The sequence below is a fragment of the Amphibalanus amphitrite genome, unplaced genomic scaffold, assembly GCF_019059575.1.
Source record: "Amphibalanus amphitrite isolate SeventyFive unplaced genomic scaffold, NRLGWU_Aamphi_draft 000102F_arrow, whole genome shotgun sequence".
Taxonomy (NCBI): domain Eukaryota; kingdom Metazoa; phylum Arthropoda; class Thecostraca; order Balanomorpha; family Balanidae; genus Amphibalanus; species Amphibalanus amphitrite.
In genome coordinates this window covers 974,885-1,002,094 of record NW_024881597.1, presented here as the reverse complement: position 1 = coordinate 1,002,094, position 27,210 = coordinate 974,885, and the positions used below count along the sequence as shown (strand labels likewise).

The following is a 27,210-nucleotide window of genomic DNA, read 5'->3' as shown; positions in this document are numbered from 1 at the left end:
TAACAAAATCGATAAAGAATGAATAAAATGGTTTTCAGTTTTGATGACCTTCGAATGTGTTATGCTTGTTTGAGGTAGTTAACCGCATTTCGCTTTCTGTTACGCAGTGCATACCTACATTTGACTTGTTATTGTTATCATTTATCCTTTTCTCCTATTGCTGAACAAACAGATAATAATCTGTAAGCATTTTAATGGGGATGTGAGACACATGTAAAGTGGGTCAATTTACTCATAGAGCTCATGGACATAATCAATCAGTGATATATATATATATGTTGCAGGCACTTTAGAAAATCAGTCATTTTGTAACATGCCTAGGCATTTTGCAAAATGCCTGATTTTCCAGGCTTTTTGCAAAAAGCCTAGGCATTTTACAAAATGTCTGACTCTCCAGTCATTTTGCAAAATGCCTAGGCATTTTACAAAATACCTAGCCATTTTACAAAATGACTGAGCAGCGTGTTGTAGATACGAGTACCAAATTATATACGTTTTGGTAGCGTGTAGGTGGACCGAGGAGTCCAGCATTATGACCAGAGGAGTCCAGCAGTGGGAAGTCCATACCTACCTCTATTTTGAGAAGTGCAGGTCCGCGACATTTCCAACCCCCACGTCAGCGACGCTGCTGGATTTAAAATGATCGATCTGGAGCGTCAACAAACGACTGGCCCTATGCCGGCCTGTATCTGTAAAACTATTAGAGGTCGCGAGGATTCGATCCCACACACTTGGGCGTTAGTGTCTTCTGAAACCAACGCTCTCGTCCTACGCCAAGCGACCTGATGATTCTCCCGATGTGGAGCTTGATATTTTTAACTGGGACCATGCAAGTAGGTACTCAAAGCTATTGCCACAGAACAAAATCAATCGTGTTTTGTTAATTATTGATTTAATATTCATTGTGATCAGCGATTGTGATTGCGTCTCGCGTCAGGGGGCACCGGCCAGGGATTTTTGAAGTGCTCATGCAGGAAGATGTGCACAGCACGCTGTACGTGCAGGAAGCATGGCCTAACGTGCAGCAGCCGGTGCCATCGCAGTACGCACTGCAATAATAAAAAGAACTGACAGCGACGATGTTTCTTAAAATGTGAGGATGAGAGAGAAGGAGTGGGAAATTATAATTAAATTCGAACGTGTTTTTAATGTCCAAATACATAATGCAGTTTTGTCCGTAATGGCACAATCAAACAAAGACTACACTCATTCGTTTACATGTAATTGTACATCAACCGGGCCTGCCTATTGACAGGGCCGGTCTCCGGCTGGTTTTGTTAGGTTTAGTTTCAGGCGGAACATGGACGGCGTTGATGTACTTGGGAGTTTTTACAGCGTTAACTAAACAATGCTTTATGCTACAGCCGAGCCTGCAACTCAACCTGGTCGTTACTCAGCATTGTCGTCATCACAGAGCTTCAAATCGATCAGCTACAGGCTGAACACGTACCTATAGGGTATAGGAAGACGTCCAAAAACTGTTGGCCATAGTATCTGTAGTGGGCCATCTACGTTCCATGCTGGTCAGGGATTTTGCAAAATGCCTAGTCATTTTGTAAAATGGCTAGCCATTTTGAAAAAAGCCTGGTTGCGTTCAGTCATTTTTCAAACAGCCGTCTTTTTGTAAAATGCCTAGGCATTTTACAAAATGACTGATTTTCTAAAGTGCCTGCAACATATATATATATATATATATATATATATATATATATATATATATATATATATATATATATATATATATATATATATATATATATATATATATATATCAAGTGATGTAGTCAACAGTTCAGTGGTTTTTTAGATCAAGAGATGTGCATATTCTGATGAAGTCTTTCACGACGAAATGAATAGTGCTAATTCCATATCTGTATAGGTGCAGTTTAGATATTACAAGATATTATTTTTGCGTGAAAACGTCACTAAAAGTGGAATAACTCCTACATTTTGGAACCGATTCATCTAAAAATTAGGAGCTACTTCTCTATAAATTAGGCACGTTTTTCACAAGGCCAAATTTTGGACTTAATTCCGATTAAAAAAGTTTTTTTTTTTATAAAAAATTGGATCAAAAGACAACATTTAATAAAACACTTTTGGAAGACATGATAAAATAACAAGCGAGCTTCTTGTTACGCCTTTATTGTTAGAGGACAATGTTGTCAGACTGAAGATGTTAGAGGTGTTTAAAGTTGTGTAGATTTTATGGCGCTACATGACGTCACTATAACGTTCTTTTCTCCAAATATTTTTGACAGGTTTCGTTTAAAGAAATGACATGTAAAAATTGATTGTGATAAGGTACTGAACGTTTCGCGTCGCTTACATAGCGCGCTTAGAAGTCATTGGCGAAAAACTGGTGTGGCAGATTCCATGCCCCCCCCCCCCCCCCCAGCGGGAGCATCTTTAGTATCTATTCAAGGCACTACCATTGAGGGATGTCGTAATCTTGCTAAATCCTCAGCACAAGTACCTAATTCACGAAAATGGCGACTAGTAATAATGCTGACAATGCCTGTCAATAAAATGCTCGTCCGTTCATGTTCGATGGACCGAACTCCCTCGTCATATACCGTGGGACTGGCGACGGAAAACCGACTCGGTGCATCCGGCCAGTGGACGGTGCTGGGAAGGATGGGTCGGGGGAGGGGAGGGGGAGGGGTTGCGCCATTTACCGGCACCTATAAAGGCGTCCCGGTGCCGACAATCGCCAGTCCGTCTTTGGCGTGCAGGTGCGGTCCGTCACCCCAAACACAGCTGTCGGTCTCACCATGAAGCTGCTGGTAAGAGAAGACAGCCGTGAACGTCCGTCATGTGGAAGAAAGTGCTGGAAACTAGAAAGAACCCACATTTTATTTTCATTTTTAAGTAGTTTCGTTTTAGTTATAAGGGAAATATTGATTCAATTCGAGGAAATAATAGATGTATTTTAAAGCACTGCGAAAACTTTTCATTTGTAAATTTATATACGCTTAACATAGGTAGGCATAGGTACCTACGCTTTAGTATAGGTATAGACAAGCTGGTGATGGGTAATTAATTAAACAACGGGCTGACTAAGCAGCCAGCAATGGAACTACGTAGAACTGTGTAGACAGCCGAAGCTCAAGCTGTCAGTACCTACCTATCGACGTTGCACACCTAAGAATTCACCTTATGTAGGGGTAAAATGGTTCTCGTAGACATTGTCGAGTCATCCACTTATCCAAATTGATAAGTCGAATACCTAATGCCATTAGCTTATTGAGCTTCACACTTCAACCGTTTTCTTGCGTTCTGGTAAGTCTGTGATCTAGATACAAAGTTTCCAGCTGTGTGTACCAGCCCCACTGAATGTCGCAAGGCTCCGCGTTATGCTGACTCGTCGCCCCCTCTCCCTCTCTAACTCTCTCCCCGCTCTCTCCAGTCTACGCTGGTCGTGGTGGCGGCGGCAGCCGGCTGTGCCTCTGCCTTTTACGGGCCCACATTCCCGTCTGGGTGAGTCCAATCATACCAGTTCGACTGTATAAAACAGCGGCGACCGAGCCGTGTGCTCAGCTCAAAGAACATGCTAAGGAAACCGTATGAGTCTCTGGACTGTGGTAACTTTCGCAGCACACAATTACCGCGCAAGCACTCAGCAAAATAGAAAATGTAATTTAAATTTCATAAATAGGTATAGAAATCTGCGTTGCCGCGGACAAGTTGCATTCAGACGAAATACATATTATCCTGAGTTAAAGCCATTGAGTGGCGCCTTCACGGACTCGCCATAACGTCTTTGCTCGGCGCAGGGGCGGATCCAAGGGGGGGGGTCACATGGGTCATGCCCCCCCCCTTGAAGCCCGGGGGCCCAAAGACCTGCCAGGGGCACCACCGGCCTATCAGGGGTATCACAGTCCTGACAGGGGCACCACAGGACCGCCAGGGGCACCACAGGCCTAGCAGGGACACCACGGGCCTGGTGCCCCTGGGCCCTGACAGGACTGTAACGCCCCTGACAAGCCTGAAGTGTCCCCGGCAGGCACGTGGTGCCCCTGACAGGCCTGAGGCGCCCCTGCAAGGCCGGTGGTGCCCCTGGCAGGCCTGTGGTGTCCATGGCAGGCCTGTGGTGCCCTTGCTAGGCCTCTGGTGCCCCTGACAGGCTTGTAATGCCCCTGGAAGGACTGTGGTGCCCCTGGGCCCTGACAAGCCTGAGGTGCCCCTGACAGGCCAGTGGTGCCCTTGCTAGGCCTGTGGTGCCCCTGGCAGGCCTCTGGTGCCCCTGACAGGCTTGCGGTGCCCTTGGAAGGACTGTGGTGTCCCTGGGCCCTGACAAGCCTGAGGTGCCCCTGACACTCAGGCCCGTGGTGCCCTTGTTAGGCCTGTGGTGCCCCTGGCAGGCCTCTGGTGCCCTTGCTAGGCCGCTGGTGCCCCTGGCAGACCTCTGGTGCCCTTGCTAGGCCGCTGGTACCTCTACGCCCGGAGAGGACTGGTGCCCCTGAAAAGTCTGAAGTGCCCCTCGGCAGACCCGTGGTGACCCTGACAGGCCCAAGGTGCCCCTGCGAGGCCGGTGGTGCCCCTAGCAGACCTCTGGTGCCCCTGGCAGGTCTGTGGTGCCCCTGGCAGGTCTGTGGCGCCCCTGGCAGACCTGTGTTGACTGGTGCCCCTGCTAGGTCGCTGGTGCCCCTCACAGACCTGTGGTGCCCCTGGGCCTTGATAAGCTTGAGATGCCTGACTATGACAGGCGGCTCGTGGTGCCCCTGATAGACCAGTGGTGCCCTTGCTAGGCCTGCAGTGCCCCTGGCAGGCCTCTGGTGCCCCTGCTACCCCTGCGCCCGGAGAGGACTATGGTGCCCCTGAAAAGCCTGAAGTGCCTCTCGACAGGCCCGTGGTGCCCCTGTGCCTTGACAGGCCCAAGTTACCCCTGCGAGGTCGGTGGTGCTCCTGGCAGGCCTCTGGTGCCCCTGGCAGGCCTCTGGTGCCCCTGACAGGCCTGTGGTGCCCCTGGCAGGCCTGTGTTGACTGGTGCCCCTGCTAGGCCGCTGGTGCCCCTCACAGGCCTGCGGTGCCCCTGGAAGGACTGTGGTGCCCCTGCCCCTAGGGGTGCTCATGGGCCCAACAGGCCCGTTGTGCCCCTGACAGGCCTGTCGTGTATACTTGCTAGACCTGCGGTGCCCCTGCTTCCTGGCAGGCCTGTGGTGCCCCTGGCGGGCCTGTGGCGCCCCTACAAGGCCGTAGGTGCCCCTGGCAGGTTTGTGGTGTCCCTGGAAGGACTTTGGTGCCCCTGACAAGCCTGAAGTGTCAAGGACAGACCCTTTAGACGCCAGGGTCAAGTTCGTCGGACTGACAACGATTTGCTTACCTGATAACGTTCCTGGTAAGTACTCATTACTCAGCGTTCACAACATATATACACATAGCACATTCATATATACTTGCTTACAATTGGTAAATGTGGTTGTGGCTAAGAGTTAAGATACTGACTAAAAATAAAAATAAAAAGAAAAAAAACTGAAAATGGGGGCACCACCAAAATGAAGTGGACGAAATCCGTTGAGTTTTTAATTTTGGGTATAGGTAGGGGCACCACTTCGATTCATGACCCTCCCCTTGGAGTTTTCCTGGATCCGCCCCTGGCTCGGCGAAGAAGAGAATGGCTTCTCCTCCGCAGCCTCCATCCCTCTGTGCCGGGCTGTGGTTGCGTCAGTCCCTCAGACGGCTGTCGTTGAGCTAACGTATTTCCGTTGTCGTTTTCAGGCCGATCGACACGTACGTGCACGAGCGGCCGTACGCGGCGCCGTACCCGGAGCCGTATCCCGTGGTCCAGAACGTGCCCGTGGAGCGCTTCGTCCACCGCACGCTGGTCAAGAACGTGCCGCACCCGGTGCCAGTGGTGGACCCGGTGCCCGTGCCGGTGCCCGTGCCGCGCGTGCGCCCCGTGCCCGTGCCGGTGCCGGTGCCGCGCGTGCGTCCGGTGCCCGTGCAGAGCAACCACTTCCACTACCGGCAGCTGAACGTGCCCCTGCCGTACTAAGCACAGCTCTGAGGGCGGGTTCTGGAGCGCGACACGAGTGGCATCCACAGCAAGTTAGCAGCAGGCAGCGACAGCGGCCACTGACGCGACAGCAGGCGACAGCGCCGAGCGAACCACTACACGTGCCACCAAACATGTTCCAGTAATGGAGTCCCTCCTTTCAGCGAGCATGCTGCCGTCGGACATATGATGCCTGATTTACCTGTGAAAATACCGGAGAAGCATCTGATACATCATCCGATGTTTTCTCATAGGCGCTGTGGATCTTGTCATTTAAGTGCAAACTCAATGCATTTTAACTCTTTAAACCTTGTGTTTATAATTGGTAGCTATCTCGCATTTGAATAAGTCTCTCGCCTGAAAAGCCAGGGCGGCCTAGAGTCACGTGCAAAACACCATCGGTACCAGACCAGCGCACTGTAGCGCGCTGGTCTTGCACCTAATGACGTCGCCAAAAAGTCATTCCGTATTTATATGCAGTATGCGAGTGATGTGCGAATACATATATCAATCAATGTTTTAAATCGTGTTTGCTCCTGAACAGTAGGTATATCGTAAACCGTGTTTACGCGTTTTTTTTTTGACATGGGTAATCGGGAGAATCCTGAAGTTTAACCCTCGCCTGACCTATTGGTTTTCTACATACGCGCCGGCCGAGAGGGGGAGGGGGGCGGGTACGACCCCCTCGCTGTTTCGCCCCTGGTGGAGCTAGCGCGTCGCGGAAAAAAAACGAGCGTGTGCGCCGTTACGAGACGCAGAGATTGGTACCCGATTTTAAGGTCCTAGGTCAACCGGTGACCTCTGAGGTCAGGTCAAGTGTCCCAAGGTACGGTTCCGTTTTGGGTGAATAACTTCGCAAAAAATGGCCGCAAGCCGCGATTTAGGCAGCATCGTGTTCGCCTCGCTCAGGCGCGTCGAATGATATACTTTTTGTTTGGGTCAGGTCAACTTAGGGTGTTGACCTCAGGTCCCCAGCCAGCAATTTTACTCCGGGCCCAAGCAGGCTTAAGTGCGGCTAGCCCGAGATTTTAGTAGGGCTAAAGTCGGCTAAGGCTTGGGCTAAAGTCGGCGTATGACACAAAAACGCCGACTTAAGCCCATGCTCCGCCGGAGGTATGCCCGCTCTGCGAGCTCCGGATAGCCGTAGTTTAGCCCTAGTTGTGCGACGATTGGCGGTAGCCCGATGTAAGCCCGAGCAAAACGTGACTGGCGCAGAAATGCGCATGCGTGAACAGCCGATCAAGTATGGCTTAACTCCGGCTTTACTCCAGTTAGCCAAAGGAGACAGCCAGCTTGATCAGCCCGCGCTCCGCCCAAGTTGAGCCTGCCTTGATTGCGCGGGCGGATGTCGGGCTGAGCTGCAGCTGGCCACACTCGGGCATAGCAGTGGCATACCCAAGGTCAGCCCAAGTAGAAAATGCATTGGTTTTGACCGGAGTGGGCAAACCCAAGCTAAGCCCAAGCTGCCCGAGGTTTGCCATAGTTTAGCCCAAGCGAATTGCTGGCTGGGTCGTGGTCACGTCAGCGCCCCCAGGTCACGAAGTTGGTCGGAAGAGGTCATGTTGCATATCATTCGATTGGGCAGGTTTTCCTGAGTCCATTGGTGGCTTTCCCGACTCGCTAGCTCAATTTGATCGGGAAAAACTAATATGACCTTGATGACGTCATAAATGACGTCACGAAAGGTCAACATTGCAAAAGTGACGCATCTAACCTAGCAAGGAGTGCATCAAATCACGATTCTGTGTGCTTGAGGTAGTTGGAGATCGTTCCCCGGCGCCAGAATAGCAGCTTTCATTTTTCTCCATTGACTTATAATGGTGAGGTCACGAAAATGACCTGACCTCATATGACCTTTAGGAAAAATCCGAGATATACACGTTGTTGTACTCGTAATGGATACTAAATCCTGCAAGTTTCATTTCCCTGTGAGAGCCCCTCTGTCAGTTAGGGCGTTGCGAAGTTGCGACATCTCAAGACCGTGCAGAGGTTCACTTATGACGTCATAGGTCAGTGACCTGACCTGACCCAGAAATGTGGTTGGTGTCAAAAGATTGGGCTGGAATCAAAGGCCAGGTAGGCCAAGTTTCAGCTCTCTATCGCCAGCGTGTTCGGAGCTATCGCGAAAAAAAACCCTATGCCCCCCCCCCCTCGGCCGACGAGGGTTAACCCGCGCCCCGCTGGGCTATTCAGCCATACGCGTCCTGCTGGGGGGGGGGGAGATTCTGCCCCCCCCCCTGTCTAACTTCCGAACCGTCGTAGAAAGACGGGGAAAACGGCAATCGAAAGCTCTCAACAAGACGGATCTTAAGAGCCCTAATTTTTTTTTGCTTAAGTAGGTCAGAGGACAGGTCAAGGTCAGGTCAAGGGTACAAAATACAAGTTTCTACAGTATTGGCCTTGCACCGTAGTTGCCGAAGAATGGACTGAGACTGCTTGCCCAAAACGTGTTCTTAGACTACCAAGACAATATTCGTTGCATATAATGTCATTCAAACGTCAAGTTCAAGGTCAGGTCAGGTCAGGTCAGGTCACCAAAAACAAAATATAGAAAAGGGCATGTGCGACACATGTTTTATGGGTCATTTTACTCATAGAATTCAATAGGCACACTCAATAAGTGATATGGACCACCTCTGGATGAATTTCAGGTTGAGGTCAGGTCAAGGTCAGGTCAAGTGAGGTCAAATTTTGAAGTTGGTTGTTAAGGCCTAAAAACGTGTCTATCTGATGCAGTTTTTCACGGCGAATCGAATGGTGCTATTTTAGTTACTGTACAAGGTCAAGAACTTAAAACAAAATCATTTTTCAAAAATTTTGTGTGTCGTGACGTCATAAAATTTTGAATAACTCCCACATTTTTGAACCGATTCTTCTCAAAATTGGTATGTAGGTGCACATAGACCACTTCTCTGATATGTATTCAGTTTTTTTTAGAAAAAAATTGGGCCAAAATCCAAAACTTTTAAAAAACGGAGATAGCCATTTGATAGACAAAGTAAAAATACGTTTTACCTTTTTGTTACGTCTTGATTCCTTTAAAAATGAAGATGTTAGCGGCGTTGGAAATTTTGCCGTTTTTGAGGCGAAAATGGCGAACATGACGTCACTAAAACGTCAATTTCTCAAAAATTTCCGACGGATTTCGCTCAAATTTTCAGGGAACGTGTCAAATTGATGTATGATAAGGTACTGAAAGATTGACTTCCTGGCGTAACGCGTTAAGAAGTTATTGGCGAAAAACGGGAGGGGACAGATTCTGCCCCCCCCCCCCAGCGGGGCGTGGGTTAAAGCCCAGGCTCCACAACGCGATTTTTCCGTGAGATTTTGCGATAATGCGATAATGCAAGAGCAATATTGCGTGACATTTATCCCTCGCCCGCACATGCCATTTTCCCATCCTAGAACGCACATGGGGGGGGGGGGGGGGGTTGCCACCCCCCCGCGCCATTTCGTTCCTGTTGGAGATAGAGCTTAGCGGTAAAGACCAAAAAGATTCTTTGGGAAGAGACAAATCCAATGATACCCAGTTTTACCTTCTCAGGTCAGTCATTGACCTTCCAGGTCAGGTCAAACTAAAAAATGTTGCTGTTTTGGGTCACCGTTGGATATCAAGTGCGCTGCATATCATATACCGATGACGATGCCGTTTTCTGGTGCCAAGCCAGCTAGAACCTCTTTGTCACACTACCCGACCAGGTTTTTGCTGCTGAGGTCATTTCAGGTCAAGTTAGGTCAAGGTCAATTATATGTGTTTGTATGTCTGTGTGTGTCTGTGTGTATACCTACTGATGTGTGCACCGATTGTTTATGTGTCCACATTACATGAAATCATGATCTGGGAAGCTTTTACCAAAAATGCAGCCAAAAAAATTCACAAAAAGTAAATTTCGCTTGCTAAAACGCAATTATCTTAGATGACCTAGGTTGACCTTGACCCTGACCTTGACATCTGTACATCGTCGAACAACATGTTCCATGATAGGTTGGAGGTAAGACTGGCAAAAAAGGCCGAAATCAAGGTGTCAAAAGCTCACAAGGCCCATAGCCAACGCAAGTTGTTGAGAATTGGCCATTTGGGTCATGACATGACCTGAAAAACAAGGTCATATCTCCGAAACCAAAAACCACAGAAACTTGAAATTTTCAGTGGACATCAAAAAAGGATAGAGAAGCAGCTATACAAAAAATCAGCCTTCTAGCTCTAAAAATGTTGAGTGCAGAACAGAAAGACTACCTGGGGGGTGGGGTAGCAGCCACCCCCCCCCCCATGTGCGGGCGAGGGTTATAATCAGGGCTGCGGAGTCGATGGATTTTCGGCGACTCCGACTCCGACTCCGACTCCGGCTTTCAAAAACCAGCTCCGACTCCGACTCCGACTCCGGGCAGAATTGTCGACTCCGACCGACTCCAACTCCCGACTCCGACTCCGCAGACCTAGCAGGGCTGCGGAGTCGACGGATTTTCGGTGACTCCGACTCCGACTCCGGCTCGGGTTTCTAAAATCGACTCCGACTCCGACTCCGACTCCGACTCCGGTCACAACTGTCGACTCCGACCGACTCCGACTCCGACTCCGACTCCGACTCCGCAGCCCTGGTTATAATAGTAGATTCCCGCAGTGTGGCTCAGCGCATCCGTTTGCACTAGACGAACATTTCCTGGCATGGCCAAGGGCATTGCATCCTCGCATTATCGCAAAATCGCACGGAAAAACGCGTAGTGGAGCCTGGGTATAAATATAATCCTATATAGGGCCTTGACAAAGTCAGACATAACAACACTACCTAGTGTTGCAATAAAAACAAAACAACAGCGTGCCGTGGCATGCGTAAGTCCCCATAGTCCATACTGTCCCACGACCGGCGAGCGAGCTTGCTAGTGAATGTTAACCCGGCCGCGCCCAGGGGGTAATCCCAATCACATCCCATGCGGACTGCTTCCTTGGAGCGCGCAGCTCCTGATGAGGGCTGAGGGAGCCACCCGTAGCCAGTTGCAGGCGTGAGGGACCTTCAGAGCCGCACGGCTACACCGCGATGAGTGATGACGCGAGTGCAGGAGGCCGGAGGGAACACGACAGGCACGTTTGAGACTAAATGTTTATCTGCTGATGCTTTAGCAGCGATCGGCCTTTTTTGTTGTTTTTTATTTTATTTTTTTAGCGACTTAGGGTTAGTGTCATATCCTTCTATCTATTTCTCTGCTTTTGATGTCAACTGTGAAAAACGACCCATCATCGGCTCACCACTCATATTTTTTATATAATAAAACTTACCACATAATGTACACGGTGACTATAAATATCAATTATCAATACAATATACAAGAATAATATACACAGAGAAGCATGCTTTGATTTAGTGCAGGCATTCTAATCCAATAAGAATTTTAGTATTCCTCTCCAGGTTAAACTGTAAGTTTTTTTTAACCAAATAACATGAATGATGTGTTTGAAATTTTTGTTTCCGAAACACTTTGAACTTTCTGGCTTTTGTCAATAAAATAAAAAATGAGTTATTATTTTTGCTGTCCGCGTGGGAAAGATCTTTACAAATATGACGCACATACTACATTTGCCATGTGCGGCCGAGACGCCATTCTCGTTTGTTTGCGGTTGAGTTGAATGGAGGAGCTCGGGCGTTATGGTGCATAATTTCTGAAAACTTACGTCTGCAGTTGGAGTAATATCGTCAGCTTCGTCCTCAAGAGTCGTTTAAAACTACAGCTGACGGAATGGGTGTTCCAGGTATATTTTTTTTTATTATTCGTATATTAGTTCAGACATCACAAATGCTGTAAAGCCCTGGTGATGGTAGTACCTAACTATCGATATTCTATCTAAAGCATATGTAAGGTCCAGCACCCCTCCCACAATCCCATCCGGACCAACCATGCTCAAATCACCCCACCCCATTCAAATTAAACCACCCTACCCTTTACGTTGTTGTAACTTGTACATGAAAATAGCATGCTACACATACACATTCACAGATCAGTAGGCAGAACTATGGTCATGAGTACCCAAATATAGGAACGTTCCCATTTTTGGGTACGGAGTTCCCAAATATGGGAACGGGCGTTCCCATTTATGAGAACGCAAGGTAATTTTTCGGCCGTTCGCCCACTAAAACTCATTAGTGCACCACGTCTCAAAAAAGTGCACGTTAATTTAAGTATATACTAAGTCTCTATAAAATTATCTTTAATCTGACCGTTGAACAAGGAAATTGACCGTGGAATGATATTTTTAATGATTTTTTGAAATGACGGAATGGTGAAAACATGGGTTATACTACATTTAACATGCAATGTTAAGGAAAATGAAGCGTTTTTTACATATTGAGGTCAAGTATAATAATTTTCGCCTGGTTACGAAGTTTCATACTAGCGACACCCGATGCTGACATATGCAAGCGAACACGCGGACAGTCCCGAGGTAATATTGTTGACTTTTGGTGTCGGGGCGCACGACCGCGTGGAACGTCAGTGATTTTACCGAACTACTGTTGTAAACTCAGTTTCAGTGGTTGAAAATTATTCAGCTGTATTTCATCAGCCCGGAAGACATATTTTTTTTGGATGCTAGCTGTTTAGTGTTGTTTTATAAGGAGCGTCATGAGCGTGGTTTTTGTCTTCCGTGTTTCTAAGCATGATCGTTTTGGGGAAAGTTCTCTTATATAGGTCGCTCTGTGTGGCTTATTTATAATTTTTATGCTGATTTCGATAATTCCTCGTGCCCATCCTACCAGGCTTTTTGCCGCTTACACTCATTAAGAAAGGAAAAAACTAGATTTTCATTGGGACTATGTGTTTTGAGGGTGTAACATATTCAGCGTTCCCATTTTTGGATACTTCCTTGTGCTCGTCAACTATCGGTGATAAACAGACAGGTGCTTGACATGTCTCCACCCTCGGCGCGGATGGTGGATATAGGTATGGAAGACCTTGTTGAACATCGCTGAGCGTTGTGAATTACGTAATCCTGCAGAGGGGGCGTGCCCGCTGCGAGATCGACGGGAATAAAAGCGCAGAAGACCGGGCGAAACATGCGACGGTCTTGCCGGAAAGGTCATCTGATGATTGTTGCGTTAACAATAATTTGCGGCGTTGGACGTTATGCTTGTTAATGAAAAGAGCCCCTGAAAGGCGTCGGTGAAATCGTTCCCAATTTTGGGTACGCCGTTCCCATAATAAGGAACGCTTGCAGCGCCAGTGTACGAGAGCGTTCCCAAATTTGGGCTCGCGGCCCGGATGATGGATTGCTTTAGAAATAGGGGAGCGATTAGAAACTACGATGGGCCTTACAATATCAAACTCTTTCCCAACAATATTGAGACAAATATCAGGCGGTTTACGATCGTTTTATATTTTTTGGACGTCATTTAACGGTTCTTTTTCTTGTTTTAAGTAATGCCTACATGGCGTTCCCATATTTGGGTTTATCGTTCCCAAGCATGGGAACGAAAATGCGTTCCCGAAAATGGGTACGCTTGACCATAGTTCCGCCTACTGAGATATCACACACATTGTCACATCACGGTAACACAATAATTTCATATTTCGTACATCTTGGAATGCTTAGCCAGTCAATTCTTTAAAAGTTCCTGAAAATCTTTGAAACAATTGACTTCAACCACACTACGTGGGAGTCTGAGGGAAGAATGAATGATGGTAAGGGAGAAGTCTAGACTGAACCATTCTATTTTTTTTCGCATGATCATGCCTACCAACATAAGAGGGCTGGCATATGATGCTGTTGAGTTCTGTGGATAACTGCGATAGCTCACCGTTGAACATTTTGAACATAAGGCACAGTCGAGACTCACTACGTCGCCTTTCCAAAGTTTTCCATCCAATTTTTTCTAACATTTCATCAACACTGCTATATCTCTCGTAATCGTTCAACACAAATCTCGCAGCACGTCTTTGAACCATCTCAATTTCTTTCTTTAAACCCTCTCCACATGGGTCCCAGACACAGCTTGCATATTCCAAAATTGGCCTGACTAGTGACATGTAAACAGTTTCCTTCACAGCTTGAGGGCAGTCTCTAAAATTCCTTTTAATGAATCGAAGAATTTGGTTGCCTTTTCCAGCGACATATTCTACATGTTTTTGCCAACTACATTTGCTAGATATATGCACTCCCAAGTACTTGAATTCTTGAACAACGTTAATCTCTTCGCTGTTCAAAAAGTATTTAGGTGCTATATTCATTTTTTGTCTAGACATACGCATGATGGCACATTTATTAACATTGATAACCATTTTTGAGTCTTGGCACCATTGAGATATCTAGTTCATCAAGGTTTGCCTGCAAAAATGTTATGTTTTCGCAAACGTGAGGCGTCGATGCCTTTGTTGCTTTCTAATCACCATATGATTGTAGATGATGGAAAATTTGAAATAAAGCAAACGGGGCAGGATGTAACCTTAGGGCTCTAAATAGAATATGTGGAAATTTTTAGTTTGGCATTATATTAAAGTTATTCATTCTGACTTACAATTTGTTTTTGTTCTTTCGTATAGTAAAAGAAAAAAGAAAATCAGCCGGTAAATTTTTGAGCTATCGGCGTGTAAATGCAAATAAGTCGTTCATATGGAAGATTTGACCATATTTGACCTCATTTGACCTTGAAGATATTGACCACGGAGTTCCCCAGGGCCTGCACCTACCCTCCAAATTTTGTCTTTCTAGCTCTAGTGGGAGCTGAGATCTTAAGCCTGAAACATACTTTCCGCAGTCAGGAAATCACATGTGAGAGCCTATTCAAATACATGGAAGCACGCTCGCATCAATCGCACGTACCTCCCGGATGCGATTGATGCGAGAATAATTACAATGTATTTGAATAGGCTCTCGCATGCGATTTCCTGAACGCGGAAAGTCTGTTTCAGGCTCTCGGGGGGGGGGGGGGGGACATCCGCCCCCTTCCACTGGGCGTAGTACTCGCAACCCTTCCACTGCGCGTGTTAAAGCTGCACACAATCTGTAATAATCAGCTGGCTAACTGGCTGTGGGTGATAACTGCTCCCACCATGGTGAGCATAAACAGCTCACTAACATTTAACTATTACCTAACTAATATAAGGGATGATCTGGCTGTTGATTGTTTTGAGCAGCATTTCCATTAGAGGATATGCATTTGCTAGGTTCAGGGGTGCCTCACTCTTTGGCCATAATTGTCTTATTACAATCACAAACTATTAGTTCATAATTAAGGTTTCAACTTTTCTGCTCTAAATCTTAGAATGATGATGCACAATGTCAAATTGTCGAAGAAGCAATTTATAGCTTTTTGTCCATTGCATCATGAGTTTGCAGGCTATCAGCCTACATATATTGGTGCTGCTCTACCCACAAATTGCAGGCTATCCCCTCCAGAAATAGTTTCAGATTTCTGTATATATGAGCTGGAGCAATTCAAATAACAGCTACATGTAGTTACTTCTCATTGAGAGCTACATGTAGTTATTCTCATTGGGAAATTTACTTGACATTGAACTACAGGCCAGATTGGAACTGTATTCAATATAAATATTTCAGAAATGGTACATTTTCTCACAGACATACAACCTTCAAAACTTACTCCTCCCTAAATGACATTATGACTTGTGATGCCTATATGTGTGTCTTAGAACACTGCATCGAAGTTCAATTTTGCTTTGAAAGTTTGAGATCAAATTTCATGATTTAAAGCTTAGTTTTTTTTTCTATGCCGCCACCCATTATCAGGTGACCAGGAGTGTTATGAATAGAAATGCCGCATCCATCCTACCGTAATACCAGCCATTTAGGTTTTCAGGCTTTAATTTCTAAAGACCTCTTTTAAATAAAACTTGAGTCTGGTTCATGTTTTGTAACCTTTCTTTTAGCAACATTTCATTTTCGGGGTTAATTTCGATAAGTGCAAGCTTTGTTTTTACCTGACAGCCTTTGTTGTTCGTTCCGGCAGGGTTCTCTCCGCGCGGAGGTGGTTTCCGGGGCCGGGGCGGCGGTGGTCGTGGCGGAGGAGACCGCGGTGGCTTCAGGGGCGGCCGTGGCGGCGGTGACCGCGGTGGGTTCCGCGGCGACCGCGGTGGGTTCCGCGGCGGCCGGGGCGGCGGCGACCGGGGAGGGTTCCGGGGCCGCGGCCGCGGAGGTGACCGCGGCCGTGGCGGGCGTGGTGGCCGCGGAGGTCGCGGAGGCATGCGCGGCGGAAAGGCAGTCATCATCGAGCCGCATCGTCACGAGGGAGTGTTCATCGCGCGCGGCAAGGAGGACGCGCTGGTCACCCTGAACATGGTGCCTGGCGAGAGCGTCTACGGCGAGAAGCGCATCTCCGTGGACAATCCGGACACGGCCGGCGAGAAGATCGAGTACCGCGTGTGGAACCCGTTCCGCTCCAAGCTGGCGGCGGCCATTCTTGGCGGTGTGGAGGCGGTGCACATGCCTCCCGGCAGCAAGGTGCTCTACCTGGGCGCCGCCTCCGGCACCACGGTCTCTCACGTGTCAGACGTGGTCGGTCCCGAGGGACTCGTCTACGCTGTAGAGTTCTCTCACCGCTCCGGCCGCGATCTCATCAACGTGGCCAAGAAGCGCAACAACATCGTGCCGATCATTGAGGACGCTCGCCACCCGCACAAGTACCGCATGCTGGTCGGTATGGTGGACTGCGTGTTCGCTGACGTGGCGCAGCCCGATCAGGCGCGCATCGTCGCCATCAACGCGCACAACTTCCTCAAGAACGGTGGACACTTCGTTATCTCAATCAAGGTGAGGATTCGGTATTGCAGTTTATTTCGGTGAACGGTAAAAGACGTCTAAGTAAGCTAGCCAAAGCAAAACTGCGATGGCGACCAGTTGCTTTTCACATTGTTTGCAATGCTGACGACATCTAACAATATAATGCTATATAATCCATATTAAACTAGCATATTTTGAGGTATCATGTCGATAACAATACGAATGTCTTTATGGGTTTTGGGATCGTTTCCATCTTGTGATTTGTTGCTTCATGCGGTATTATACAGTGACATTTTCCACTCGAGCGCTCTCCCACGTTTATATGTTTTTTCATGAGCGATTTCCTCCAAGGAAAGTAGGTACTATTACCTGCTTAGTGTTTTGCAGTATTGATAGCATTGTTTTCATTTGGTCATAATGTGTGTGCGACGGTATATTCTGAAGGTAACGCGATAGTGCCTACTTGCTAACGTGATTACGTAATTGATTGATTATATATTGCATAGCACTCCATCCCTACGCAAAAAATATTTAACTATTATGCTCAAATTGCTTGCATTGTTCCTTTGTACCTGGTTGCGACAGTTTCCGCGTCTAGCTATATTTTCTGTCTGAAGATTTTTTTTTATAATGCTGACCGTTCTCCGTCCTTTGTCCGCCCGGCAGGCCAACTGTATCGACAGCACAGCGGCACCCGAGGCCGTATTCGCCGGAGAGGTCAAGAAGCTGATGGCCGAGAAGCTGAAGCCGGCCGAGCAGCTGACGCTGGAGCCGTACGAGCGCGACCACGCCGTCGTGGTCGGCACCTACCGAACGCCGGGCAAAAAGTAGGCCGCCGCTGCCGCTGTTCTGCTGCCGTGGTCGGTGGGTGTGTGCCAGGGGTCAGCGGCTCCCCCGGGCCGCTGGGAGGGCGAGGGGTGGACGTTGGGGCGCCACGGGACGGCGGGCGGGCCGTACGAATGGCCGCCGTCGCCTCCCCGGGACGGGTAGCCGAGGATGGTTGTTGACTGCCATGTGAGGGATCCTGCGCGGAGTGGTTAGGGTGAGAGGTGTCGCGTGCGTTCTTTATCATCGTGGATTGTGCCGTTCGATGCGGTGAGGTCACGCCCACTCTTTGAACATTTACGACCGATTACAGAATTTAACAAACATTCAGGTATGTGCGTAGAGACTGGTGGCCTCAGTTCCCCGCGTCCAAATGTTACGACAGCTGTGGCGAGGTCTCAGTCCCTAATGCATTCTGGTCGGGCCAGCCCTGCCCCGTGTGCTGTGCTGTTGATGGGGCGAGGGCTCGCAGCGTGCCACATCCCAGTGGCGCAGTCTCATCCACATTATCACACACAATGTGAAATATACACTGGATTTGTAAGGTGGTGTGTGTGCACCGTATTGATTCGTAGCCATTTTTCCTCAGACAAACACCAGTTTATAGATTGCCATTTATTTTGAGTAGTAGCGCGCGGGAAGCGACCGTCCCTCTCCTCTCTAAAACGGTCATTGCCGCGCTGCGTCAGTGATTGAATACAATAATAGTCGTCGCTAGACGCATGCCCTTGTGATCAAGACTAGGATAACTTTAAATCTACTCAAGTCAAAGAAATGGGCGCAGAACGTAATGGTTCAGTCCGAGTTTGTGGTGTCACATAGAAGTAAACATGCCATGTAAAAAGTATTTTATGCGTAAAATATAGTACAACGCCCACATACAACTACACAAACAGAACACATCGCACGAACACATTCTCATTCATTAGCTTTTTGGGCAGCTTCTCTCACCCTGGCAAGTGGCATGCGTGTTGTAAAGGAAGATTTTGACAGGCGTCGACGATAGTTGACATGACATGATGACAGGCGTAGACGACGACCCGACTAATCAGCAGGTGTAAAACGTGGTTCGAACTTCGCTTGATGCGTATCCAAACCTAATTGTCAAGATCGTCCGAATCTACCGCAGAAAATATTAGTTATAATATTTCTTCTGTGTAAATATCTATTTAACACGATGGTACTTTAAATCATCTTCTATAATTATTATTAAACTCTTCGCAGGTTTCATGGAAGTTATATTTGTTCAGGAGTGAGTGCCACATCTATCCATAAGAGAATATCTGCTGTGGTCTGGTCATTTTCATGCTTCCATACCTCCCTAGTCAGCCAGCTTGTTCCCGTATGAAACACATTCCTGATTCATTCACTTGATGCAAAGCTCCATTCGCTAAACTACATCTAAATAATACCACGTAATGATTACCATATAAAAAATGAACCTGCAGGTACCCGACAGCCATCCCAGAAAAAGTAATATTGAAAGGGCGAGGGAGTCATGACAAAGACTGGAAACAATCTGCACAAAACAGCGGGGCAAGCACCGTCAATACATCTCTAGACGCATGATTATACCTGGCAAAGTAAAGAGAACAAGGACTACAGCACATGAGAATGACTGAAACCTCAGTCCGCTGAGTCGAATGCCGTCGAATCTCTAGACCAGACGGTCAGTACCGGGCGCCATCTTCACCACCGTGATCCGGGGCTGATCAGCCTGCCAGTTGCCACAGTGGTCGCTCAGCCTGCCGAAGGGGCCGCTCAGCGGACGTTGGAGGTCGACCAACAGACATTGGGATAGCTCAGCAGACGCCGGAGGTCGTAGGGCAGATGCCGAGCTCGCTCAGCGGTCCGCCGCGGTCGCACGTGTCGCTCAGCAGAGATCGGGGGTCTCCGGGGTCGTTCAGCGATCCGCCTAAGGTCCCAGCCTCGCTCGGCCTTCCGCCAGTGTCGCCACCGTCGCTCAGCGAGCCACCGGCTCCGACGACTCGCCGCGGCGCTGCACGTAGCGCTGCACCTCGTCCACCGGGTCGGGTGTCACGCCCTGGAAGATGGTGGACAGCTCCTCGAGCAGCGTCTCGTAGCGATACGACACCCGGATGTCGGGCAGGTTGGTGCGCGTCACGTCGTTCCCGGCCACGCCCTCGCGCGTGTAGTTGGGCCCCAGCCAGTGCTGCTTGGTCTCGTGCGGGAAGCCCGACTGGAGCACCGAGTTGCGGCACAGCTCGGACATGTCTGTCGAGCTCAGCTTCCACACCTGCCGGCCGGAGAGTGAGGTCAGATGAGGTCACAGAGGGTCATCGGTAGATGGAGGACTGACGTAATCCTAAATCCTACACCCGCCGATCGGCAGGCAGTCAGATGCGACCAGAGAGGAGGGCTAGTTGTTCGCTAGACGTTGGGGAGGAGTGTCAATAATAGTCCAACGCCTAGTCCGTCGGTGAGTGGTCAGGTGAAGTCAAGAAGTCGTCTCATGAAACGACCGGGAATTAACATGTCAGGATGGCCAGTCGCATTCACTCGGATTGCAGTGAAAAACGGATAACCTGCTGCAAGTGCGGCGTTCGGCGTCTCACCTGGGCGGCGATGCTGTACTCCTCCATGAGCGGCTCCTTGGTGAAGTGGAACTGCAGCGGGTCATCGGTGGACAGGCACACGTTCAGGCCGCGTGCCAGGTACTCGGGTAGAGGGTTACGCGGGTAGTTCAGGAACAGCGAGTTGTTGCTGAGTGGCGACATGGCCAGGCCGATCTGGGCCAGGTAGTACAGGTACTGCAGCACTGGTACCTGGGGGTACACGGGTGGGTTAGTCACTGAATGCACACCGACAGACCGCAGGGCAGTAGGTAACGCAATCCGATACACGGGCAGGTCGGCACACAGCTGAAAATGAGATAGCACTATACTACCCGCGGCGCTTAACGTTATTTCTTTTCATGAATACATTAAACAGCAGGGACCGTACCAGCCCGCCAAACTGCCCGTCTCATCGATCCGCCCTCGGGGCACCGCTCTGGCAGCGGCATCTCCTCAGTCCGGCGGGAAAGTCACTGACCTTTCTGAGTCCGAGGCCGTGGTTGATGGACTGCGCCATCATGAAGGTGGAGACTAGGTGGTTCACAGGTCCGGCCTCTCCGCAGTGGGGCCGGAACACGAACGTGTTCAGGCCACGCTCCCTGTTCAAAGCGAGCACAGGACGAACATTAGCAACGCAAACAAACAAGTCTCGGAAAGATATGCCGGCAATGTGTAGCTGGGGCAAGGCAACACGCCATCAAAATCAAATTGGTTGCACACCGCTTATCCTGTACCTATAGCAAGTACAGCGTTATGCTAACTCGCACACAAATAGAATTAATCAACACGGTCCCTCAGTTTGCGAGAGCTCCGCCGGCACGTTCAGGACTCACTCTCTGAGCGCGTTCAGCACGGCCATGTTGGCGTAGGTGTAGTAGACGTAGTAGACGTAGGGCGGGTTCTCGCTGCCCGTCCACTCCTCCGGTGGCGGAGAGTCCATGTCGAACAGCAGGTTGTCCGGCTTGCTCTCGTCATCGACGGAGTCGAAGCCGACCAGCTGCCGAGGCAATCAAGGGTGTGAGCCTTCCTACACGAATTGGGCGACATCTCGATGATACGGCGTTCTAAACCCACTGGGAGAGCAATGCAATGAACCAAAAAGACAGGCTTGGCAAAAGCTGATGAAGAGGCCCTATACTTACGTGTTGGAGGAACTTGTGCAGCTCCGGATGCGAGGCCGGCGCAAGCGACACCTCGAACAGCGGTTTGAACATGTTGCTGATGATTTCCCCGAAGTTCTTCACCAGGTTGTTGGAACGGTAGATGTCGCTGTTTAGAGGAACGGGTAGAGTCGATCAGTCAGCTGTTACCGACCCGTCATCAAACTTGGAAAACACTTGTTTGTTTAGCTTTATTATCGACCAAGTTGAAATGCAAAATCTCCTTTCTGAGGAAAACAAAAAAGAAATGATTCGAGTTTCTCTGGTTTACCGAAACCATTTAGGTTCTTGAGTCTTGACTCTTGGACATGCTTAGTCTAACTATAGCCGCGGCGTCTGGAACAGGTCACTCACTAGAGCCGCGGGGTCTGCACCAGCCACCGGACGTTATCCGAGTAGACGTTGTTGTCGACGGCCCACTTGGCCAGCTTGTCCCACTCGCCGGGAGAGCGGCCGTAGATGGAGAGTCGGGGCTCGGCTGACTGGTACTTGCTCTCCTCCAGGTCCGCGCAAACCTCCTGCGCAGAGCGGGGGAGGGAGAGTCAGTGATGGGTGAAATCCTCAGCCTTGGTTAGCTCCTGCGCACGGGGAATGAGTTTGGGTGGTTGGACATTTGGTAACCTCCCTCACACGTCACAGGGAGAGGGAGGAGTCGGTAGTGGGTAGAAGGGTCAATGGGCTAGGCTCAAGTGCGTGGTGGGCGTGGATGGTTGGAAATATGCTAATATGGAGGGGACTCCAAAACATCCCCCTTCGCCAACAGTTTTTTTTTTAGGAAGAGGTGCCAGTCGATACTCGCATCGAGAAAGTGCATTTCGGGGAGTGGCTAAGGCATGAAGCAGTTCGGAAAAGTGTCTTTCATGCAGTAAGAAGAACCGCTCGGGGTGAAAAACGTCTCTGGTCACATATGCTCAACGAAAAGTTCGAAAGCTGACAGCTTCTTTCGACGAGGGATCGTTTCACCAAAGGAAGAAGAGGAGACACGCCACACGTCAGACTTACTTTGATGATGTTGGCGAAGTAGCGTCCCTTCATGTAGTTGTCCGTCTTGAGGAACACCTCTCGCAGGCTGCTCTCGCCCACCGGGTTATACTTGGCGTTGAACTTGTCGAACCGATGGAACGTGTTGCGATCCTGCAGTCGGGGCACAGGACATCCTCAGACAAAACAATGCAGGCGGATCGGAGGGCTGTGGGCACCTGGTTGGTCGCAAACGGCACAACACGAGTAATTAAGTGTCCATTGAAATTCAATTACGCTAATTACATGTGACTATAACCCCGTCATACATACGATGTTGTTTGGTAATGGCCATTTAGCAACGTCGCATTGCTATTTGCCAACTTCAACAGCTGGCTAACATTGAGACAGCAGAATTTCATGATGCGCCACATGACATTCAACGCTGAGCTGGAGAGCCGAGAGTCCAGGGCCTCACCGCATGCACGTCCAGCATGTCGACGTTGAGGTCGTACGGCGTGAGGTTCATCTCTGTGAAGACGTCCCGCAGCGTCATCTGTTTGCCTTCCTTGTTGAGGCAGACGATCTCCTCGCTGTTGGTTTTCATCATCTTCTTGATGAAGCGCAGCAGGTGTTTCTGGTTCATGCTGCTCGCTGCGTGAATGTGCGTATCCACCTGACAGGTATAAGAGGACGGTCAGTCGGTTCACTGAATCCCCGGTATTTCGCGTCCCTCACATCTCAAGAAGTGTCATGTGCATTCGGCTTTTGTGTTTCCCATACCTGCTACATTGCATGATTAAATCGAGACATCCAGGCATTTTAATGGCACGTGCACTGTACCACACTTTTCAAAGTTTAATGCAGTGCTTTAATATTGCCAGCCGTGTGGTTCAAGGGGTGTGGTTAAACGCGTTGAACCACACGGCTGCTGACGTCACTGACCCCGTTTCCATGGGCATCACTGATCCGGATCAGTGCCTCGTAAGGGATTAGGCTGCCCATGGAAACACCCGTAATCCCTTACCGCTGATCCGGATTCTAATCCAGCTTCGAAAGAAGCTGAGCCGTTACGATAGGGATTAATGTTTGACTTTTTAATTTTCTTATTTTCATGTTAATTGTTTTAATGGGCCTGGAAGCATATATCACATTAGAAATATTTTATCTAAATTATACTATTATTAGAATGATATGTTACAAAATTTGGGCTAAAGTATTAAAGATTTAAACCATTGGAGATATTTGTTTGTGCATTCCTCCTGCACGGTGTCCAAGCATTCCGTTGCGCAACAGCATCCTCCCATCAGTTATCTTGCTAAGGTCTATTGTGCCAATATTCTTAATCTATTTGTTGCTGTTAGATGGCAAATCAATTTTGCAATCTTTTCCAGCATTTTTTCATTACCCGTGTAATCCCTTACAGCACAAATGTAGACTTTCTCGATGTTGCATCATTTGCCTGTCAACTATTTTCATATATAAGTTTAGGACAATGGCGGCAGAGCGCCGCGGTGGCGCAGCGGTATGATTTTCGCTTTTTGAGCCAAAGGTCTCGGGTTCGAAACTCGGGGTCGCCCGAAACGTTTTCTGAAGTAATGAAAGACGGACGAATTGCTATGTAAATTTATTTGCTTATTTTTATTTTTTAACATGAATCGAACTGAAAAATTAGTTATTGTACTTTGTAGAGAGTTTGGAAGATTTTCCCAATAGCCGAGTTTGCTATCGGTATGATAAAAGAAAGCCAATCTTCAGGACGGAAGATCCTAGTCGATTTTTGCACAAGACCAGGCAAAAATGTTAGCTGGAGTTTTTATTAATTGCCAAAGTGCGCCATACTCGTCCCTCCTAAGCCGATCAGTAGCGGCTGAGCTCTTATTTCACTGATCCGGATCAGTACCGGCTTTGCCCATGGAAACGGCCCCAGTCATCCGGATCAGTAGCGGCTTCACTGATCCGGATACGAATCCCCTTGCCCATGGAAACGTAGTCACTATCAATTATAGTTGTGAGCATTTTGGCAGGTATGGGCATAAGCGTAGGAACCATGGGTGCAAGGGTGCAGCTGCACCCACAATATTTCTCCAGTGGGTGCAGACAATGTATTCTGCACCCACAATAATCTGAACCAAAAACCCCTTTTCTCATCAACACTACTTTCCATGCAGCACGGCAAATTCAGGATATGTTGCCCACTAACTATCCATCTTTCGAAGCATTTGCTTCAATGATGGTCTTCAAAACTTACATTTGTGCTGAAGAAAAAAAAAGGAAATGGAGCATGTGATTGAACACATATCGAGCCGATTACCCACTGTCAAAACTTTTAGCCCGATATCTTCGAAAATGGCTAAGTTGGCCGCTTTTACTTTTTGCGGTGATCAATATTGGCAATATTAACCCTTGCATGTGTGCGGCGTTTTCCAGCTTCTAATGTGTAGGGGGGGGGGGGGGCTGATCGAGCTAGAGCTTCGCGGAAAAAACGAGGGTGTTGCCCGTGACGAGAGGATGCCGATGATACCCAATTTTAAGGTCCTAGGTCATTGATTGACCTTTCAGGTCAGGTCAATGTTCCAAAATTCTGGAAAATCGGGACCTGCTAGAACTGCGTAAAGTGAAGCTGTTGTGTGGGAGGAACCTTGGGACGAACATCATTTCACATGTTTGGACGTCTACGATCACAAAAAGAATGGAAACGCGCGGATAATGTGAGCTGACATACGCCAAATCGCGATTCCGGCCGAACATTGTCTCGAGAATCAGGTCACACACAGGTCAAAGGTCTTATGGTTCTGGGTCATGAAATTTTCATAGGTGTAAGACTGATCAACTCGAGGGTGCTTAAATTAAAGTTTCGTCGCGATCGGTCGCTTTTTGCGCGAGTTATTTGCGAAACACCATGGGGGAGGAGCTCATCCGAACCCCCTACACATGCAGGGAATTAATGCTTCCAAATGCACTTACCGGTCGGTACCTTTTCGACATGGATACACTATAGAGGTGGCAAAAAATGAAAATTTTGGGAACTAAGCTCGAACCAGACCCGGCTGGACATTTCTGGAACCAATCGGACCCGGTCTTAGTTGGAACCGGAAGGAGCGAGCGAAGCGAGCGTAGTCTTTCCTTAGATTAAAGGGACCCTCCCACCTTAACATTAGTTTTGAGTTGAGATAGCCAAATTGGTGGCCATGACCTGCAAATACCGGTTTGGGCACTCACAACATCGAAAAATGCTTTAATTCGAAGATATGGAATTTCAAACTTGCAGTTTTCGGATTCTAAGGGGCTAATGCATTGGAATGCCCCCTTAGAATTTGTGACGTCAGCGGAGATCTAACGATTTTTAAATCTTAGACTAAAACCATCGTTAACACGTGGTGGTATACGCTGCTTTGCGCGCAACGTCTGCCGCACTTTAGGGCTGCCAAATTATTGCTTCCAAATAAAGTCGCTAGTAACAGGGGACAGGGGCGGATCCAGGAAAACTCCAAGGGGAGGGTCATGAATCGAAGTGGTGCCCCTACCTATACCCAAAATTAAAAACTCAACGGATTTCGTCCACTTCATTTTGGTGGTGCCCCCATTTTCAGTTTTTTTTCTTTTTATTTTTTATTTTTAGTCAGAATCTTAACTCTTAGCCACAACCACATTTACCAATTGTAAGCAAGTATATATGAATGTGCTATGTGCATAGATGCTATGTGTATAATGTATATATGTTGTGGACGCTGAGTAGTGAGTACTTACCAGGAACGTTATCAGGTAAGCAAATCGTTGTCAGTCCGACGAACTTGACCCTGGCGTCTAAAGGGTCTGTCCTTGACACTTCAGGCTTGTCAGGGCCACCAAAGTCCTTCCAGGGACACCACAAACCTTTCAGGGGCACCTACGGCCTTGTAGGGGCGCCACAGGCCCGCCAGGGGCACCACAGGCCTGCCAGGAAGTAGGGGCACCACAGGTCTAGCAAGTATACACGACAGGCCTGTCAGGGGCACAACGGACCTGTTGGGCCCATGAGCACCCCTAGGGGCAGGGGCACCACAGTCCTTTCAGGGGCACCGCAGGCCTGTGAGGGGCACCAGCGGCCTAGCAGGGGCACCAGTCAACACAGGCCTGCCAGGGGCACCACAGACCTGCAAGGGGCACCAGAGGTCTGCCAGGAGCACCACCGACCTCGCAGGGGTAACTTGGGCCTGTCAGGGGCCAGGGGCACCACGGGCCTGTCGAGAGGCACTTCAGGCTTTTCAGGGGCACCATAGTCCTCTCCGGGCGCAGGGGTAGCAGGGGCACCAGAGGCCTGCCAGGGGCACTACAGGCCTAGCAAGGGCACCACTGGTCTATCAGGGGCACCACGAGCCTGTCATAGCCAGGCATCTCAGGCTTGTCAAGGCCCAGGGGCACCACAGGTCTGTGAGGGGCACCAGCGACCTAGCAGGGGCACCAGTCAACACAGGTCTGCCAGGGGCGCCACAGACCTGCCAGGGGCACCACAGACCTGCCAGGGGCACCAGAGGTCTGCCAGGGGCACCACCGGCCTCTCAGGGGCACCTTGGGCCTGTCAGGAGCACCACGGGCCTGCCGAGGGGCACTTCAGACTTTTCAGGGGCACCAGTCCTCTCCGGGCGCAGGGGTACCAGCGGCCTAGCAAGGGCACCAGAGGCCTGCCAGGGGCACCAGCGGCCTAGCAAGGGCACCAGAGGCCTGCCAGGGGCACCACAGGCCTAACAAGGGCACCACGGACCTGTCAGGGGCACCTCAGGCTTGTCAGGGCCCAGGGACACCACAGTCCTTCCAAGGGCACCGCAAGCCTGTCAGGGGCACCAGAGGCCTGCCAGGGGCACCACAGGCCTAGCAAGGGCACCACTGGCCTGTCAGGGGCACCTCAGGCTTGTCAGGGCCCAGGGGCACCACAGTCCTTCCAGGGGCATTACAAGCCTGTCAGGGGCACCAGAGGCCTAGCAA

The 27,210-nt window shown here is 49.2% G+C and overlaps 3 protein-coding genes across 6 annotated transcripts in view; 2 read left to right on the top strand and 1 right to left on the bottom strand.

Moving 5' to 3' along the window:
- The window catches only part of LOC122380635 (cyclin-dependent kinase inhibitor 1C-like), a 41,125-nt gene extending 34,603 nt beyond the window's left edge, over nucleotides 1-6,522 (top strand). Inside the window, exons 1-3 of one of the 4 annotated variants that reach the window (XM_043363970.1) lie at nucleotides 2,235-2,786; nucleotides 3,410-3,480; nucleotides 5,722-6,522. In XM_043363970.1, the coding sequence (XP_043219905.1) occupies nucleotides 2,775-2,786; nucleotides 3,410-3,480; nucleotides 5,722-5,998 (360 nt within the window). In that variant the 5' untranslated portion in view covers nucleotides 2,235-2,774 and the 3' untranslated portion in view covers nucleotides 5,999-6,522. Of the gene's footprint in view, nucleotides 1-2,234; nucleotides 2,787-3,409; nucleotides 3,481-5,721 lie in introns of those variants that run through there. The other 3 variants (XR_006256361.1, XR_006256358.1, XR_006256362.1) reach the window with 3 other exon arrangements.
- Nucleotides 6,523-11,578: 5,056 nt separating this feature from the next.
- LOC122380633 (rRNA 2'-O-methyltransferase fibrillarin-like) lies at nucleotides 11,579-18,094 on the top strand. The gene is made up of 3 exons (XM_043363968.1): nucleotides 11,579-11,744; nucleotides 15,955-16,754; nucleotides 17,391-18,094. The coding sequence occupies exons 1-3, from the start codon at nucleotides 11,732-11,734 to the stop codon at nucleotides 17,553-17,555; spliced, it is 978 nt and encodes a 325-aa protein (XP_043219903.1). The 5' UTR covers nucleotides 11,579-11,731; the 3' UTR covers nucleotides 17,556-18,094.
- Nucleotides 18,095-18,149: 55 nt separating this feature from the next.
- Nucleotides 18,150-27,210, bottom strand: part of LOC122380632 (AMP deaminase 2-like) — a 39,742-nt gene continuing 30,681 nt past the window's right edge. Inside the window, exons 7-14 of the mRNA XM_043363967.1 lie at nucleotides 22,724-22,921; nucleotides 22,288-22,419; nucleotides 21,640-21,803; nucleotides 21,268-21,394; nucleotides 20,959-21,122; nucleotides 20,604-20,724; nucleotides 20,126-20,335; nucleotides 18,150-19,806 (exon numbers count right to left, since the gene is read on the bottom strand). Of these exons, the coding sequence (XP_043219902.1) occupies nucleotides 19,513-19,806; nucleotides 20,126-20,335; nucleotides 20,604-20,724; nucleotides 20,959-21,122; nucleotides 21,268-21,394; nucleotides 21,640-21,803; nucleotides 22,288-22,419; nucleotides 22,724-22,921 (1,410 nt within the window). The 3' untranslated portion in view covers nucleotides 18,150-19,512. The remainder of the gene's footprint in view (nucleotides 19,807-20,125; nucleotides 20,336-20,603; nucleotides 20,725-20,958; nucleotides 21,123-21,267; nucleotides 21,395-21,639; nucleotides 21,804-22,287; nucleotides 22,420-22,723; nucleotides 22,922-27,210) is intronic.